This window comes from Grammomys surdaster, unplaced genomic scaffold (assembly GCF_004785775.1).
Source record: "Grammomys surdaster isolate TR1022 unplaced genomic scaffold, NIH_TR_1.0 125504, whole genome shotgun sequence".
NCBI classification, from domain to species: domain Eukaryota; kingdom Metazoa; phylum Chordata; class Mammalia; order Rodentia; family Muridae; genus Grammomys; species Grammomys surdaster.
This window is the reverse complement of record NW_021620360.1, coordinates 843,146-856,753: the sequence shown is the minus strand read 5'-3', so window position 1 is coordinate 856,753 and position 13,608 is coordinate 843,146. Positions and strand designations below refer to the sequence as shown.

The window sequence follows — 13,608 nt, the reverse complement described above, 5'->3', positions numbered from 1 at the left end:
CGTCTTACATCAGTAGATGGAAATAAAGGACTGGGTTCCTGAGCAAAGGGTGGAGTGCTACTTCATTCACAGGGTTGGTCTGGTCTCTTTCTCAACCATGAGGGCACAGGGAGGACAAGCACTGACTGGGGAGGAGGGACACAAAAAGCCAAGGAAGCGGCACACAGGCACATGGTATCAGCACCCCAGTCCTTTATTTCCTCCCTTGTAAAGGAGATTTCAGTTCAGGAGCTTTCCTTTCCTGCCCTCAAGTCCCCACGAGACAAGGGATCACAGGCATCAGATCTTAGGTGAGACACTACAGGTCTCAGACACTTGCCTCCAGCCCTGAGGTTCCAGCTGTTTGTGTCAGTGAGTCAGTAGTATCCTTCCAAAAGGAGGGACCAGGGTCAGTTCTGAGTGGCAAAAGTCTTGAGACAAGAGGCCATCTTAACTACGCCTGAGGGGAACCCTTCACAGCAAAGGTCACCTCTGTCTGAACAGAGACTAAGCCAGTGTGGGCAAGCCAGCTCAGCTACCTCAAGGGGAACACAGTCCTTCAGTGAGAAGGACACAATCCACACGGATGGATGCTCTCACACACATCAAGGCAACACGCCACCTTCATGGCCCATGTGGCTGCAGCTGGCAGCAGACACAGCAGGCTTCTAGGTGGATGGAGGGAGACGGCCTGGATTCCAGCCAATAGGAGCTTGTCGCAGCAGGCTTCCAGGAGAGGAGCTCAATCCCGAGGTCGGTTGATCATGACTTCACCCAGGGCCTCCAACACCTCTCGCTTGTAGTCATCGAAGTCCCCGTCGATTTGACTGACACTCTGCTCCTCCACCACCCACAGCTGGCAGTTGGTTTCCGTGATGAGGCGCGCATCGTGGCTGACGACGATCACAGCCCCCTTGTACTCGTTGATGGCCTCCCCCAGGGCATCAATGGACTCTATATCCAAGTTATTGGTTGGTTCATCCTGTGGAGGAGGAGGAGGCCCATGGCAGAGCACTGACCAGCGGCATTCGCAGCTCGCACGCAGCTCTGACCCTCAAACCCTTCTCCTGTGACTGCCCACTCACCAAGATGAGGACATCGGGCTCCCGACAGGCCAGCTCAGCAAACACAACTCGGGCTTTCTGCCCACCTGGCACAAAAGGAATGGCACTGAGACTCCTGTCACCTGCCTTGCAGAAGGCCAACCCTACAGATGTACTTAGGACACAGAGGCTCCCCATCTGTGCTGTGCCCCCCTTCAGTTTCCAGGGAGAGCCGATGAGGTCACCTCCTCAGGCACCCCAGAAGGGCAATACCAGAGAGTTTGCAGATCTGGATGGTGTGGGCATGGCTCTCCAGGCCAAAGCGGCCCAAGCACTTCCGGGCATCCTGGTAGGGCAGATTGAAGCTACGCTGCAGGTACTCAGTGGGCGTCTCCTCCATGTGCAGCTGCTCTGCGTATTGCTGGTTAAAGAAGCCGATTTTCTGCCCAAGAAGAGAGGGAGGTGGTCAGTCAGGAGTCCTGCTTCCTGCCTGACCTCCACGCCTCAGTTCCCAAGGCCAGCTTACCAGCCGATGGTTCTTCCTCATTTCCCCATTGGTCTGCAAGGAAAAGTAAGAGTGAGAGCAGGACGGGAGGGAGGCGGAGGCACCAAGGCCCAGCTTCTCTTTTCTTTGTTTGGACAGTCTCCCTCTGCAACCCAGGCTGGCCTTGAATTCACAGCAATCCTCCTGTCTCAGCCTCCCCAGTGCTGAGTTTATGAGCGGGTGCTACTAGGCCTATCTCAAAGTTTTCAAAGAGAACCAAATACCAGAGCTTCTCAGAGAGAAACAAACATCAGAGCTGGGCTGGGATAAATAAGTGCAAGAAAGAAAAAATGAGTGTATCGGGATGGGGGACTCAGAAGGGGGAAAGGGAACTCATTCTGAAGAGGAGGGGGATTCTGAAGAGGAGGGAGGACAATGGCTCCCTCACAGTGACTGAGAATGAAGCTGGGTAGGTGGCACAGGCCTGTAATCTCAGTTACTTGAGACTAAGTAAGAAAGGGAAGAGGACAGCAAATTTGAGGCTACCCTGGGTAATTAAGAAGGCTCGATCTTAAAGTAAAAAGACCGAGAATACAGTGTGTTAAAGGTTCAACCCTTAGAATTACAAACAATAAAAGCACAAGCCTAGGGGTTGGAGAGATGGCTCAGAGGTTAAGAGCACTGACTGCTCTTCCAGAGGTCCTGAGTTCAATTCCAGCAACCACACGGTGGCTCACAACCATCTGTGATGGGATCCAATGCCCTCTTCTGGTTTGTCTGAAGACAGCTACAGTTTATTCATATACGTAAAATAAATAATCCTTAAAAACAAAACAAACCCACAAGCCTATACTGGGGTGTGAGTGTGCAGAGCGGCAACAGGAAAGCTCGGGGCTTCCTGTGCTGCTGGCCACAGTGCACGTTTGTGACATACATGAGAAAGCCCTGCGATCTGTCTCTGTGCATGCCCTCCAGCTTACACACTTCTGATCAGTCTATAAGGACACACTGTCCCCTGACACCATGCGGGCCCTCTCCTCTCTGGTTTGCTTTAGGACTTACCGGTGTCAGCTTGCCGGTCAGCAGCAGGAGCAGTGTGCTCTTCCCCACACCATTGGGACCCACGATACAGACTGGAAGGAGGAGACCCGTGGTCAGAGGAATAACTTAGGCTCTGAGACTCATGCTCCACATCCCACACCACCCAGGGCCAACCAACTCACTTCGGGAGTCCATGTCGATGCCAAAATCCAGGTTCTTAAAGAGTGGCTTCTGCCCCTCGTAGCCAAATGTCACACCTGAGAAAAACCAGCCATTTATAATTTTCTTTTTCTTTTTCTTTTGTTTGGCTTCTTGAGACAGGGTTTCTCTGTGTAGCTCTGGCTGTCTTGGAACTCACTCTGTAGACCAGGCTGGCCTCGAACTCAGAAATCCACCTGTCTCTGCCTCCCAAGTGCTGGGATTAAAGGCGTGCGCCACCACCGCCCGGCTCATTTATAATTTTCTTAGTCACCCCAAACGCCTGACTTTCCTTGGCAGAATGTAGGGTACCCAGGGCTCTGCTGTCCACTGGCATCAAGTGCTCACTCACCATGCAGCCCCAGCACAGGTGGGCTGAGAGGCGGAGGGTCTGGGAAGGTGAAGCGCACAGTGTACTCCTTGGGACGCTTCAGGAGCTCAGGGGGGTCCTGAGACTCCTCATCCTGGTTTTTCCGTCGGCACTTCTGCTGCTTTCGAGTTAGGACTTCCTTTGTTTGCTTCTCCGCTTGCTTGGTGGACTTGCCCCCAGCCTTCAGCTCCTTCAGCTTCTTCTCCTGTTTCTCGTACTGTTTTAGCAGTTCTTTCTGCTTCTGCTGATACATCTTCTTGAAGGTCACTGGGGTGGAACAACCAGGGACAGATGTGTCGGGCAGAGAAGCCATGCATGGAGGTCTTGGAGAGAGAGCCCATCACCATGCCAGGGCTGGCTACTCAGGCCCCACCTTTGGGTCCCCGTCTCCAACCCATGAGTGTAATTACTGCTTACTGTAATTGCCCCTGTAGTAATGGAGCCGCTGCGTGTCCAGGTGGATGATGTCAGTGCAAACATCATCCAGAAAGCCCTGGTCGTGGGAGACGATGAGTAATGTCTTCCTCCAGCCCTGAAGGTAGCTGCGGTGGAGAGAGGGTAGGAGTGGAGTGTGAGTGTCCCAAGACTGGGAGACGAGTCTAGGAAGTAGATAATGGGGTGGGGACAGGGAAGGAGGCAGGTGGGGACACCACGGGCAGCGCACTTATTGAGCCAGATGACGGCGTTGAGGTCCAGGTGGTTAGTAGGCTCATCCAGCATCAGCAGCGTTGGCTCCATGAACAGCGCCCTGAAGGAGTGGAGTGTGAGGTTAGGAAAGGAAGACGCCTGTTCAACAAACCTGGGCTTCAGGGTGGCAGAGTGCATCGAGAACAGTCTATCAGATAGGGGTCAAAACGGAAAATGACCCAAGTTCTCACAGAGCACACAGCAAAGGAGGTTTAAAGTTGGACTCAACGGGGTGGAGAGATGGCTCAGTGGTTAAGAGTACAGACTGCTCTTCCAGAGGTCCAGAGTTCAATCCCAGCAACCACATGGTGGCTCACAACCATCTGTAATGGGATCTGATGCTCTCCTCTGGTGTGTCTGAAGACAGGTGCAGAGTACTCATATACTTTAAATAAATCTTAAAAAGTTGACCTTAGACCTGCTAACTACGCAGGCCGTGGAAGAGTAAGAAGAAAGGGAAGTCAGAAGCTGGGAGGCAGGGCCCACCTGGCCAGGGAGACACGCATTCGCCAACCCCCAGAGAACTTCTGTGTGGGCCGATTCTGCATCTCAGGGTCGAAGCCCAAGCCAGCCAGGATCCGCCGAGCCTTGGCCTCTGCAGCTGCTGCCCCAGTAGCTCGCAGTTCCTCATATACCTGGGAGGAGGGAGAAGAGGACACATGTCCAAGGGCCCACAGACCTGCAAGGCCTACCTTGTGTCCCCTGCGCCATCTCCTCTACCTTTTCTAACTTCTCAGCAGCAGTATCATCCCCCTGCTCCAGCTGTCCCTGAAGGCGTTTCTCCTCCTCTAGCAGCCTCAGTCGCTTGGTGTCTGCGCGAAGAACAGCTTGCACGGCTGGTGTCTCATCAGCCACCACCTCTGCAGGAAGGGAGGTCGGACGTCAGTGCCAGTGCCACCTGCCCCACCTGCCCGCTCTCCCGCTATCCTCCCTGCTCTCCCGCTGGCCCCAGCCTCACCCTGCCCGCTCTCCCGCTCTCCTCCCTGCTCTCCCGCTGGCCCCAGCCTCACCCTGCCCGCTCTCCCGCTCTCCTCCCTGCTCTCCCGCTGGCCACAGCCTCACCCTGCCCGCTCTCCCGCTCTCCTCCCTGCTCTCCCGCTGGCCCCAGCCTCACCCTGCTCGCACAGCAGCACATCAATGTTGGGGGGGATACTCAGGGCACGGTTGGCAATGTGCTTCAGAAGTGTGGTTTTGCCTTTGCTGGAGAACAAGAACCATGAGAACCCAACCACTCAGAGCAACCCTGGCCTTCCCCTTGGCCCCATCTTCTCACCCGTTGGGTCCCACCAGCCCGTAGCGGCGGCCGGCCACAATGTACAGGTCAGCATTGACGAACAGCTCCTTGCCGTGGGCGGAGATGCTGAACTTTTCCAACTGCAGCCAACAGAATCGATGAGCGCGGGACAAACACACACCCCGAGAAGTCTTCCCTTTCTCCCTGTGCCCTGCAGCATGGGTCCTGCTGCTTCTAACTGGCTCTGCTGTTGCTTTGCTCATCTGGCAGAACCTTTTCTTCAGTCATTCTTCCCTCGCAGGCTGCAGTGCTAAGTGGGGCAAGGGCCCTCAGATCTCACCTTGATGTCAGATGCATTTTCTAACATTGCCTGGCGGGAAGACACCTCTGCCTGGGACACAGAGAAGTCATTTTCTGCGGCATTAGCTGCTTTTAGTGACTCCACCTGGCGTTCATAATCCATCTGAGAAGGAGGCAAAGGACACTGGATGTCACAACACGGTAGCTTCACACTGTCATGGCGGAAGGATGTAAATCCTCCTGTCTTTTAACTACCGCGCCTCAAGCAGCCCCCGATGCTCTTCTCATAGGCTTACCTGTTTCTTTAGCTTTTTCTTTTCCTTTTTGCTAAGGTTGGCATAGGGATCGTTTGCCTTCGACTCTCCCTCTTTCTCTTCTTTCTCTTCCTCTGAACCCTGTGAGAACAAGTGGCAATAACCAAACAAAAGCAGCAGCAAGAACAGGACTAAGGACTTCTGAAGTCTCCAGAGTGACTTCACAGTCAGCCAGGGAAATACCAAGAACTCTTGCCTCCCACCCTCCACCCCATGCTTCTTTGTGTAACAGCCCTGGCTATCCTTGAATTTGCTTTGTAGACCGGGTTGGCCTCAGACTAACAAAGATCCACCTGCCTCTGACTTCCAAATGCTAGGATGAGAAATCTTGTCTTGAAAAACCAAACTAAAACCACCAAAACAAAAGCAAAACAACAACAACAAAACAAATCAAAACCCAACCAACAACAACAACAAAGTCAGATTCCTGGCATGCATCCCACTAGGGCAGGAAGCTGTCTTCTCCACCCAATCAGAAGACGGCTCATCCCAAGGCACTGGTGTGCATGTAGCCCTTAAGCAATCCCTGCCATCTAGAGGTAAAGGTAACTTCCAAGACAGTGTAACTGAGGGGAAGCAACTGAGTTTCTGTCACTAACACGCAAAAACCCAAACAAAACCAAACAAAAAAGATGGTGTAATATGCAGCCTGAGGTAGTCAGCAAGCTCTGAGACTAGAAATGCTTGACATGTTGCAGAACACAGTTACAACTGTTCTAGACCGCAGTGCCAGGCCATGGCCACAAGCAGCACCAACTCCATCAGGACGGGCCTTGCCGCTTCCATCCAGCACAGTGATCCCAGGGTGTGGCCCAAACCTGACCTGACACCTGACTGCATGTGGCTCATGAGATAAAATGTTATAGTTCCAAAGACTTGTAAAACAAGAGACAAGACAGAGACGTGAAGCTAAAACTACATCATGTTTTTTAAAGACAGGGTTCTCTGAGTCCTGGAACTCGGTAGATAAATCAGGCTGGCTCCAAGCTCAGAGATCCCCTTCCTTTGTCCCCACTGTGCTGGGTGTGGGTTCTTGCTACCGGTCCGCGGCGAGCTTCCCTCCCCCTACCCCTCCCCAGCAGTGTGCACACACCTGCTCGGTCACCTTCTTGTCTTTGTCCTTCCCTTGCCGGGGAGGCTCCTTTTCTTGAGTGTCCTCCTCATCTTCCTCTTCACTGTCTGCAGCAGCAGGTTTACTCTGAGGCAGCGAGAAGAAAGGCTCGATAGAGGGCTGCTCCCTGAGGAGCTGTCAGCACCACCTGCAGTGCCCGCCACTCACCTTGGCTTTCCCTTTTGATTTCTCCTCCTTTCCCTTTTTACTCCTGAGCCCGGGAGGCTCCTCAGCCACGGCCTGCAGGAGACACAGACAAATGGTTTACATTCGGAGTTCAGATCTCTGAATAGCACCGAGACAGAAGACTTTATTTGGAGAGATGAGGTCTGACGGCACAAGCAGGACAGTTAGCACAGGTGGTTTGTGAGTCAGAAGGTGGTGTCCCCACGCAGAAGTGCAATGCAGCAGCGGAGCCACCACTCGCCTTATTGATGCGGTTCTTCTCTGGCTTGGCAGGCTTAAGAACACGCTTTTCTTCCTCCTCTTCCTCCTCACTCTCATCTTGAATCAGGGCTTCAAAAACATTTCCACCCTACAGGAAAGGCCACACAAGTCAGCGGGGGTGGCTCTGGTTGCCTTTGGGGTCTTTGTTTCCCTACTAATAGATAGCTCACCTTGGCCTTCTTCCGTCCTCGGGGCACCGGGGCAGGTACTGGAATGACAGTGGGGGAGGAAGGGGTCAAGAACACACCTGGCTCCTCCACTGGCCAGCCCAAGCCCCTGCAAGGTGTGAGGGCTTACCCCTGCCGACCTCGGACGAAGCTGCCCTTGCCCTCAGTTCCCTTACCCTCGTCTTCTTCATCACTGGCTGGCACAGACAGCTTCTTAAGACGCTCCATGAGCGCTTTCTCATCACTGTCATCGTCATCGTCCACATCCTTTTTCCGACGGCCTTTCCTAGTGTCTCGCTTTTTCTTCTGTTGCTGAAACAACAGCGAGGGTGAAGCCGAGGGCTGAGAGGGGCTGCGAGGCCCGTGACCCCTGGGATCTGGCCCATCGGAGATACCTGCTGTTGCTGTTGCTGCTCCTTCTCCTTCTGCAGTTTTTCCTCTTCCCCAGCTTGTTTGTCCTCCACTGCCAGCTCCTCAAAGAACTGTAAAGGGGGAGACCCAGGTGAGGGCCCAGAGGCTGTCGGCCGCCGCACCCAGCCATCCTTCTCATTTCCTTTTTTTTGGGGGGGGGTCTTTTGAGACAGGGGCATTTCCTCTCTTTTAAAAAAGTGTCAGTAGTCATTTTATGTATTGTTTTAACTTTCCACGCCTGTTTCCTGCTCATAGCAATAGCTCTCACGAACTATTGGCTTCCACTTTCAAGCACAGGATGACATACGCATGCCTATCTATCTCTGCACAGAGGGTGTGTGAGCCCACTGATACTTCTCAACCTCCAGAACTGTAAGAAAACAGTATTTGCTCTTTTCAAAAATTTTCCCCCCTTTGAAACAGGGTCTCTCTGTGTAGCTCTGGCTGACCTAGAACTCAGATATGCTTGCCTCTGCCTCCTGAGTGAATGCTGAGATTAAAGGTACACACCACAGCTCAGCTCTTTACATTTTTAACTTTGTTAATTCTTTGATACCTTTGTGCCAGAGTAGAAGCCCATGACCCAGAGTGACAGGACTACCCACCCCCACAAGCTCCTTCTCCTAGCAAGGTCCCCCCTCTTCAGGTCTCACGTGTCCATCTACACTGTCTGGGAACACCCAGGGTCATTTCTCTTCCTGGACTCATTTTCTCACCGTCTTTTTGGTCTTCTTGTCCTTTTTGCCTTTCTTCACTATTTTGTCTGGAAGGTTAAACAAACATTACAACATTAGCTTCTTACAAATGCCTGGCAGTCTGAGCTTCAAGCTTCCTGAAGAGCTTCAGTTGGCTCTACCAGAAAGAGCAATTCTTAACCACCACTGATTGCTCTTTCAGAAATAAGTGTTTCTTCTTCCATCTGTTCACCCACACACCTACCACTCTTTTTTTTTTTTTTTTTTTTTTTTGTATTTCAAACTGTGTAGCCTTGGCTGTCCTGGAACTAGCTTCATAGACCTGGACAGCCTTGAACTCAAGAGCTCTGCCTGCCTCTACCTCCCAAACGTAGACATGTACCACCACCACCTGGCTCCAAACATCATGTATTTATTATATAAGCATGAGAGTGCTTTGCCTTTTGTATTATGTGTCTGCCATCACGCCTAAATGGAGTTACAGATAAGCCACCATGAGGGTGCTCAAGTTTGCAGGAATAGCAAGTGCTCTCATCACTGAGCCATCTCTCTGGGCCCTACAGGACACCTGTTTACTAACCAGACACTAGGTGTCAGAAAATGTCTGCACTAGGGATACAAACTGTGCTTATAGGAAGGCAGATCTTTATGGAGCAAAGGCCCCAAACTTCACCAAAGGGAAGAGAAGGCATATTTGGTGGGGAGGGAAGAAGCTGGCCTCAAGCCTAGTGATGTGCATGGTCCCTGTGGAGGTGGCATCTGGTGAAGCCTAAAGGAGACGCTGTTAGGAACAGGTGGTGTTACAGCACTATCCACAGACCAGCTGTGAAAAAAACCCATTCACCTGGAAACAGCCACCCACTGTGGCTACAGCTGAGACACTGAGGGCTGACGGAATAAGGTCAGGTTGTAGGGGAGGCTTTTAGTTAGGGGACAGTAAGTATGTTGATATGATCTTTTGTACCGTCAAGTCTTGCATTCATTCAGAGTGGAGCAAGGGTAAGAAGGACAACAGTGGACAGTCTTATGAGAAAATGTTACAATGTTTCTACAGTGGTGGCAAGAGGAGGGCGACAGCAGAACAGCAGGAAGAAGGGTTCTAAAGAGATGTCCAGTACTTCCCTATAGGAATTGAGTTAGGGTCCTCTTGGAAGTATCCACTTTGGAAAACAACAACAAACAAACAAAAAGCAAACAAAAAAATCCCACCACTACCATCAAAACAAAAACAAAAAACACCTGTATACCATTCTACACGACCTTTATGAAAATTATCCCAGCCAGCATGCACTTCTCATTTGTGTGTGGTGCTGGATAAGGGCCTCGCACGCCAGTCAGCCAGTCACAGCTGAACCACACCCTCAGTCCTTTACCGTCACCTTTCATTTTGAGGCCTTCTCTCTAGGTTGTCCAGGCTGGCCTTGAACTTGCAATCCCTCCTGCTTTAGCCTCCCATACTTGGAATTACAGGTCTGAGCTACCAGTCTGACTCATATTCAGGACCGGTTTTCTCTGAGCAGCTCACCGTGTAGATCAGGCTGGCTTTGAACTCAAGAGATACACTTGCCTCTGCCTGGAATTAAAGCTGGAATTAAAGGCCTAAGCCGTCATGGCTGACCTCATACCTCCACTCCTTAAATTCCTTGAATCCACTGATCCACCTGACCCCAAGGTAAAGAAACGCCTGTGCACAAGTCAGTTGTGAGACAGTACCATCATGGGGGTCAGCAGGACCAGAGCGATGTTGCTCTGCTCCTCTTCCCATCTCCCTTGGCACTTCCCTGAAGCTGTCCTGAACGTTACCACTCCTGACCCATATCTGTAGTCTGGATAACACCGGGCTGAGGGAGAAGTGAGTCTGAACTCTGCCTGGGCAGTTTAATGAAACCTTGTCTCAAAATAAACAGACAAGGATGAGTCTACACGGACCAGTTCAAGGCCATTCTCCACTTTATAGCTGGGCATTATGGCTCAAGTCTGTAATGTCAACACTTCAAGGCTCAGGCTAGAGGACCTCATGTTCAAGGCCATCCCTGGCTATACCTGAGCTCAAAGCCAGTCTGGGCTACATTAGACCTTATATTAAAATAAAACAAAGAAACCTCTAAGCTGTCTTTATAAGGTGTATATGAAGCAAAAGTGTATTTATACTTAGACTTGCATCCCATCTCTTAGGCAACTTACTATATACATGCAAACCCTGAACACTCAGGAGGTCCAGGAATCTGGTCTGGATATCACTTAACACTTAAAAAACAAACAACTAACTCAGTCAGCACTCTCTAGAAGTTTGTTATCTCCAACTACACTCATCTATGCCTATGTCAAGTCTTTCCTCTCACCAGAGACAGTTAACAATGTGTCCATGTCATTTCCTCTTAGACACTCAACCTTCAAGACACAGTGGGCTGGATGATAGGTGGCTCAGAAGGTAAAGGCATTTGTTGCACAAGCCCCAAGACCCAAGTTCAATTCCCAGAGCCACATAAAGTCGGAAAGAGAACTGGCTACAAAGCTGTCTGCTGACTTCCTGTCTACACTCCAAGGAATGCTCCTCCCTCAAGAAAACACAGGGGCTGGAGAGATGGCTCAGCACTTTAGAGCACTTTCTGCTCTCTCAAAGGGCCCAGGCTTGATTCCAAGCACTCACATGGTGGCTTACAACTATCTGTAAACTCCAGATTCAGGGGATCAGATGCCCTCCTCTGACAAGGCATGCGCACGGTACAGTTATATGCACGCAGGCAAAACATGTATGCACATAAAAAAAGCATCTTTGGATGCTTACACCTTACAGTCCAATACTACTCTCTCTTTTTTTTTTTTCTTTATTTTCAAGGTCGGAGAGATGGCTCAGTAGTTAAGAGCACTGGCTGCTCTTCCAGAGGACCTGGGTTCCATCCCTAGCTAACAAGCTTCTCTGTAACTCCAGCTCCAGGATATCCAACGCCCTCTTGTGGTTTCCAAAGGCACTGCACGTATGCAGTACAAAGGCAAAGCACCCATACACATAAAATACTAATTTTTTTTTTATCCAGCCTGGAATGTCGGTGCACACCATCATTCAATTGGCAGAGGCACATGGATCTCTATGAGTTCCAGGCCAGACTGATCTACATAGTGAGTCCTAGACTAGTCAGGCTACATAGTGAGATCCCATCTCAAAACAAACAAACAAACAAACAAACCAAAACAACTTTGATTTAAAAATCTCTCAAGCACTACTATCAACTAATGGTTCACTACCCATTCTGTAAACTGGACTTTGATTAATAGAGTGGCGTCCTTCCGTCTTTACCCTTTATCTCATCAGTCACTTCAAGGCACTTGGTTGACAGCGATGCTTCAGTCTTCACTGCCTTACTATTTCGTTGCCACTTCTTACACAAGTCACTGCCAGGGCCTGGTAAATGGTGTTCCTAAATCTATCCTGGCACACATCTTTGATCCCAGAACTTTGGAGGCAAAGGCAGGGAGATTTCTGTGCCTTAGAGGGTAGCACGGTCTTCGGAGTGAGTCCCAGGACAGCTAAGGCTATGTAGAGCGATCTTGTCCTCTTCTTTGAGATAGTGTTCCTCTGTGTAGCCCTGGCTGTCACGGAACTCGCCTTGTAGACTAGGCAGGCCTCGAACTCACAAGAGACACGCCTTCCTCTGCTGGGACCAAAGGCGTGTGCTCCCAAGGTTTGGCCGAGAGACTGTCTTAAAAAAGGATGCTCAACTAAAACAAACCAAATGCCTGTGAAACTACTGTCATCTTTCGTGTCTATCTCCCCACTGACGTGACTTCTTGCTTCAAGAGTTCTTGTACCCTTTATCCCACGCTCACAGCACATCGCGCGAGTACTGAAGCAAACCCTGACTCTAGTCATTAACACAAAGCCAGGACCTGCTGCGATCCGGTGGGACCGAATCTCGCTTTAGGGTCCATGAAGGAGCTGTTCTCTCTGGGAGGCAGGAGCAGTTAGGAGCGCCCCACACGATTCGAGGCATGTTCGCTCACCACGGTAGGAAAGAAGTTAACAATTCTAACTCCTGTCCTGCCGTCCCTCCCTCGGTGCCATATGCCATTCCCGTCCGCCTCCCGGGGCTCTAGGACGGCCCCGGGCACGCGGCCTCTGCCCCAGCGCACATGCGCAGGACCCACGCTCCATGGAGGCCACCGCCGGCCTCGCCGCTTCTGCCTCCTCCCCACTCACCCGCCGGGCTCGTGCCCTCGCCGTCCCCGATCCACTCGGGTTCGGGCGGCTGCTGCTTGGGACCCTTCGGCATCGCGGCAACAGTTACCAGTCTTTCCGAGGAGCCCGGCGCTGTTTCCGCTTCCGGCGGCGTGGGGCCGCCAATAGGCGGGCTCTTCATTTAGCCCCCGCCCCGCCCCGCCCCGCGGAGGGTCTGGTGCGCAGACGCCTGGGGCTAGGGGGCGTGGCTGGAGACGTCACGGAACTTGTCTGGAGTGGGCAGCGCGTTGTGACGGTCGCCACGCCTGAGGAGCTGATGCTGCGACGCGGTGACACTCACGGGACGACTCGGTAATTTCCAGGTCGGCCCAAGTAGTTGACACATCTTTTATCTGATTGTGTCACCCTACCTGGTGTCTGGAACTCGCTGTGTAGCCTAGGCTGGCCTCCAGCCCAGAGATGCGTTTGCCTTTGGCTCTGGAGTGCTAAGTTTTAAGGCGTGTGCCGCCACATCCTGTCGTGAATCTTTTTGTTGTCGTTGAACCAGGGTCTCACTGTGTAGTCCTTGGCTGGCCTGAAACTCCTAGAATTCCGCCTGCCTCTGCGAGAGCTGGGATTACAGGTCTGCACTATTACACCTGATTGGCCACTTTATTTAAAACAGTACACCTACCTCTTCAATCATTCTCCGCTACTTTTTTTTTTTTTTTGCTGTTATCTCTCTCTTTTAAGATTTATTTATTTTATATATGTGAGTATACTGTAACTGTCTTCAGACACACCAGAAGAGGGCATCGAATCCCATTACAGAGGGTTGTGAGCCACCACGTGGTTGCTGGGAATTGAACTCAGGACTTCTAGAAGAGCAGTCGATGCTCTTAACTGCTGAGTCATCTCTCCAGCCCTCTCCACTACTTTCTAATCCTCTTCTCATACTACATACTGTAAAC

General features: G+C 51.4%; 1 protein-coding gene across 2 annotated transcripts; it reads right to left on the bottom strand.

Moving 5' to 3' along the window:
* Positions 1 to 170: 170 nt before the first annotated feature.
* On the bottom strand, positions 171 to 12,797 carry Abcf1 (ATP binding cassette subfamily F member 1). Of its 2 annotated transcripts, none has more exons than XM_028786490.1 (23): positions 12,680 to 12,797; positions 8,503 to 8,549; positions 7,771 to 7,857; positions 7,552 to 7,687; positions 7,379 to 7,416; positions 7,189 to 7,296; positions 6,930 to 7,001; positions 6,744 to 6,848; positions 5,633 to 5,731; positions 5,377 to 5,499; positions 5,076 to 5,176; positions 4,917 to 5,002; positions 4,523 to 4,662; positions 4,289 to 4,437; positions 3,780 to 3,863; positions 3,533 to 3,657; positions 3,098 to 3,382; positions 2,730 to 2,804; positions 2,569 to 2,639; positions 1,549 to 1,581; positions 1,296 to 1,464; positions 1,065 to 1,129; positions 171 to 961 (listed from the first exon to the last, which is right to left on the bottom strand). In XM_028786490.1, the coding sequence occupies exons 1-23, from the start codon at positions 12,750 to 12,752 to the stop codon at positions 722 to 724; spliced, it is 2,511 nt and encodes an 836-aa protein (XP_028642323.1). In that variant the 5' UTR covers positions 12,753 to 12,797; the 3' UTR covers positions 171 to 721. The 2 variants fall into 2 exon arrangements, with proteins under 2 accessions (XP_028642323.1, XP_028642324.1); XM_028786491.1 differs by having other exon boundaries at positions 7,552 to 7,681.
* Between the last annotated feature and the right edge of the window lie 811 nt (positions 12,798 to 13,608).